General features: G+C 40.9%; 1 protein-coding gene across 4 annotated transcripts in view; it reads right to left on the bottom strand.

Moving 5' to 3' along the window:
• Positions 1-755: 755 nt before the first annotated feature.
• LOC138042519 (uncharacterized) overlaps positions 756-5,000 on the bottom strand; it is a 30,601-nt gene continuing 26,356 nt past the window's right edge. For all 4 annotated transcript variants that reach the window (XM_068888433.1, XM_068888434.1, XM_068888432.1 and 1 more), the window contains one exon: positions 756-3,211. In XM_068888433.1, coding sequence (XP_068744534.1) covers positions 1,911-3,101 — 1,191 coding nt within the window. In that variant the 5' untranslated portion in view covers positions 3,102-3,211 and the 3' untranslated portion in view covers positions 756-1,910. The remainder of the gene's footprint in view (positions 3,212-5,000) is intronic.

Raw genomic sequence — 5,000 nt, 5'->3', positions numbered from 1 at the left:
TCGATTTCCACTCTCGAAATTACCTCCAGAATCTACTTTTTGCGTAGAATCAGCTTTTAGAATGTTCTTGTTAGAGGGGAAATGACAACTAACGAGATCGCAAAAATTCGTAAGCCACAAACTCGTCTAAAACGGACACAGTTTGCTCTCCGATTGCACAGAAAAGACCGTGAGGACAACTGTACATAGAGGTAAGTGAGATTTATCTCTACATTTACAGCTTACTTTATTAGCATTTATAAGCTTAAGTATATTTTCCCATACAAAGTCTATAAATCGTACACCGAGCTTGGGCTGCCTGTGTTTCCCGTAGTTTATTCAGTTGACAGAAGGTGATCACTTGCACCTTTATGGTTGCCTAGCACGTGATCAATTGTTTTCTTTTGACAAAACATCATGACCTTTCCGTTTATTCATAAAAGTCAGAGACTGCAGAAACTTTCGTGTTTTTAAGATCGATTGTCATTAATCTTTCGATGAGAATTCAATTCAGAGTTAGGTATAAAAAGTATGCTATTTTTTTCTTCATCTGTCTTTTGGCTTGGCTTTTTCTGATGGCATCAGATTAGACTAACAAGAGGAGGAATTATGAAGCGGAAACAACACCTTCAGTCCTTTCTTAGTGTTTGCAATATACGTTTGCTTAGTGCAACTACAAGACATGCTGGAAAACGTCCGTTAAAGCAATTTGCAGTTAGTTTTTTTGTAGACTATTTATTTAAAGAAGAAACGAGTGAATTTTACTTAAGACCGTGTTTTGTTATCTTTAAACTGAAATTATTACCAAAGCTTAAAACACTAAAAGATTTCAAAATGGGACAGGACATTACAAAATAATTAAACGTGTGAACGCGTGAGCCAAAGGGCCTCTGCTGGCGCGACATGTGGGTGACCCCTCAAATGGTCTTCATGACCCCCCACTTAAAAAAAATTAACTGGAACGCTGCAGTTCAATAGCACCCAATTCCATGTCTTCCTTTTTGTGTAACACGTACCACAGGCAACCCAGTGTACACTTTATGGAGCGTCTAGTTCCAAATTGAACGAGAAAAATCATGTGATTAGTTATTAATAATATACATGAAAAAATTTGAGATGGTTAAGCAAAAGCAACGTACGCGTATCACGCAATCACGCATTTGATCGGCTGTCAATGCAACAGTTTTCACCTTTATCTTCTGCACTATTTCTGTTTGGGATTAACTGACGTGCTTTCAGCCAATCAATGCTCAGACCAGGAAGGACCGGCCAGGACAGTAGTGCCTCCAGAGTTTGAAACTATGGGCATCTAATGGAGAAAAGGTACTAAGCAATATAAACAGGGACACCCAACGAAAATATAGTTCAAAACCACCTTAACATTGCATTGTTAAACTATTTTGGTATCTAAACGGTAGATATAGCCATATTTTTATCCCCTAAAAGTTTTTCATCTGTTCGGATTTCCTAGCTGAAAGTCTAGTGATCCAAAAATTATAGGGATCAAAACTTACCTTTTCGAAAATTTCAGCCAGAAAAAAGGCTCCCGAAAATTAGAGGTGACCTTTTTAGGGAAAAAATCCGTTAAAAATGGGCAATTATACCATTTATTAGATGTTGGAAAATCCTAGAACAGGCAGGCAAGCAAGAAATTTTACAACAAATGTTCCGAAAATTCCAGATCTCAAATCGTCTTCCGAACAGATATTTTCCGAAAATTGACGTTGGGTGCCCCTGATATAAATGTAGTTGTGTGAAGACAAATTGAAACGGAAAACAATTCACTTCCGGTTGCCGTCCGTGGCACAAAAACGTCTCGTGCTTAAGTCCGACATGGAATCATTGAAACGTCAAGTATTTTTAACATTTATCTTTCTTTTAAAATATTAGTTTTGGAAATCGAAATTTAATTGAAAGCGATCGTAGCCCAACTAGAGAAGGAGCTGCCTGATTGCAATGCATACTTCCTCGCGCGATCGCAAGTAGAAGAAATTCTTGTTAAAAAGAAGTGAAACATTTCGGTAATGTTCCATTTGTTTCTCCATGCAACGACTATCCCACAACCAATCGTAGCTCTCGAAATTGTACAAATTGGCATGAATGCGCGTTGCATTGTAACCTGTACACAAATCACCGCAGAGTCTAAACCCAAATGAGTAACATAAACCTTCAACGAGAGTGTCATTGACGAATCGCTCGGAAGGATCTTTGTTACTCATATATTTTCCATTGAGCATGTAATGGCGTATGTGCTGTGACGACCGTGGATGTGGAGTCTTTTCGTAGGGCTTAACCTCAGTGAAGAAATACTCGTTAGGTACCGAGGCGTTTAAAGGGTGAGTAAATTTTACGTATTGCAGATGCCAAGCATACTCATTTCTGTGATGGTACCACATGTAGTTGCACATAATGGAATAATGACAATAGCAGATGGGGGCCACTTTTAATTTCCGGCTGGCTTCAGAGACAACCTCTTTGAAGTCTTTACCATGCAATTTGGTCACGTATTCACGCATTTCTCTGATATGTGCTGTTATGAATGTGACTGGAAAATAATGCATACACTGCATAACCTGTTTAATGCTAAGCACGTACTCTGCTGTTTTGATCCAGCAAGGAACTCGAGGTTCTCCTATTCTTCCTATAACCACAGGTCTACCATTTTCAACTATCAGACTTGGTGTAACTGCTGTGGTAAAGACTGTGTCGTAATCAACTAGACCAACATAAGTTGCATTAGTGCACAAATCGGCGTGCATCATGTCAAAGTACATTCTAATCTTTCCCCGATGATGAATCATATCTTGAGGATATGGTTCCATATAGCAAACCCTCAAATCTAGCTGTTTGAACCGATTGGTTTCTTTCAACTTGAGGCCGTATTCCCTGTCAGCTTCAAGATCTTTATCTAAGACCACAACAATCCTTGTATTCCTGGGCCAAAATAATAACATGCTTCTGAAGAGCCAGTCTTCGACCAGTCTGGAAAACCTCCCGTTTGCTTTTTTGGTGTTGTATCTGACATACAATTCTAAGTGCTGTAATTGGTTTCTTGGCGGAAGCGAGTCTGGGGATTTTACTCCTTGAAATGTATAATTGACAGGCTCACGGATGAATTCCATTCTCAAAGAAAGCCACACGATAAAGAGTGTCCCCAATGAAAAAATAAGCAGAATAATCTTTTTGGATGGCGTAACCTTTCTCACTGGTGTTTCCTCAGACTTGTGTGGTGCTATCGGAGAAGAAAGGAAAATGACCACTTCAAACCATGGAATGAAACAATTTTGTTATACCTCCCAACTCAAATACCTTTTCCAATTGGAGGAGAGCGTGTCACGTTTCATGGGTCAAAACTCACTAACTACCTAGGGCGAACAAAACTCACTAACTCCCTAGGGAAACAACGACTTGAACTTTCGACTCCCACGTGATCAGGTCGTGCACCTTTGAAACAGCGGCAAATTCCGTGTAAAAATCCGTGTATTGTTCTATTTTGAGTTGGGAGGTATAACAAAACACTTAATGACTGGACCCACGGGAAACAGTGAGTTTTGTCTCCCCTCAACCCTCAATGTCACCCTCGGCTTTGTCCTTGGGGCCAGTCATTAAGTGCTTATTATTTTTATAGCTACCATGGAATGAAACAATTGTATTCCTATCGAAACAATTTAATGTGGGGGAGAGGTCACGTTGTTTATTCTTGTAAAAGTTAATAAGGGGTATAACAAATAAGTCAATCATAAGAAACAGCAAATTCATGCAGCCGATGCTAGTTGGACCTACTGGGTTTCCTATACTACGCCAAATGCAAGTAAGTAAATCAAGGAATGTTCGGGGGAAGGGGTGTTGCGTTCGATTGAACTAATTAGCGGAGCTCTTGCGCGAGAAGTGCGACAGCGGAGCACCATGGGTAAGATTTGTTGAGAAATCTATCCATGCGAGAAATTTTGGTTATGACGTCACGTACGTCCCTCCGCCGTCCGCCCGTACAGACTGGGGAGCTTTAGCAACGACAACGGCGACGTCAACGAGAACGTCACAAATTTGCACATTTAGTGGCAAAAAACAATAGCTTTGTACGCCCTGCACGTGCGTTTTTCATTTTTGTCCATTTCTTAGCCGTCGTCAGCAAAACAACAACGAGAAATAGCCAAATTTGATGCTCTATGGAGGACGTAAGCACCTGGAGGTAAAGTTTCATTTTCTCTCCTAAATTAAGCGTGACTCGTAGCGGTTTCATTCTTGAGGGACTGCCACACCATTATCATGTTAAAAAGCTTGGAATAGTCGGAAGTGATTACAATAACGCGAATTTACATTTTGAGATGACATTCTCGTTGCCGTTCCCGGCGCCGTTACTAAAGGTCCCTACTGTCGGGATGGAGGTGGGGAGGAAGGAGAGCCTCTGGGGACGCACGTGTTTTTTCAATTTTCCTTGGCGGGAAATCGGGTGGAAGTGTTACATTTGGCAACCCGCGTTTTTCTGGCGGGAAATGATATGGACACCTTAAGATCGACGTTTACCGCGGACCGCAAACCGCGGTTTCATTTTTGCCGTTTGCCGTTTGCGGTATGCCTCCTTCGTGTATTAAGAATCGCGTGATAACGACGCGTTGTAACATGTTGGATTTCAACGTCGTGCAACAGTTGTCGTTCAAACCTTGTAAAAACAAAACTGTTGTCTTGTTTAATATTAAAATTCATATGAAATGAAAGAAGAAGTTTTTTTCTGTATATAAGTGCCAGGCATACGTGGGATCACAAAATATTCATGCAAGTAAAAGTTGAGGTAAATGACGTACGCGAAAACCTACCTCTTGCCGTCGAAAACGTGGAGAAATTTCCGTAAACGCGAGGTTGAAATCTGGTCACGTGACCTGTAGAGGTTTGCGGTCCGCGGTAAACGTCGATCTTAATGTAATAGAGACCTTTAGATCCACGTTTACGGCTAGCCTCAAACTGCTAGAAGTCACGTGACTAGCGCTTGCCGTCACGTTCGAAGCTAAGTTTTGACGTTTTCA

The sequence above is a fragment of the Montipora capricornis genome, chromosome 3 (assembly GCF_036669925.1).
Source record: "Montipora capricornis isolate CH-2021 chromosome 3, ASM3666992v2, whole genome shotgun sequence".
NCBI classification, from domain to species: domain Eukaryota; kingdom Metazoa; phylum Cnidaria; class Anthozoa; order Scleractinia; family Acroporidae; genus Montipora; species Montipora capricornis.
Note: the sequence above shows the minus strand (reverse complement) of the source record. Positions and strands in the feature narration are given on the sequence as shown.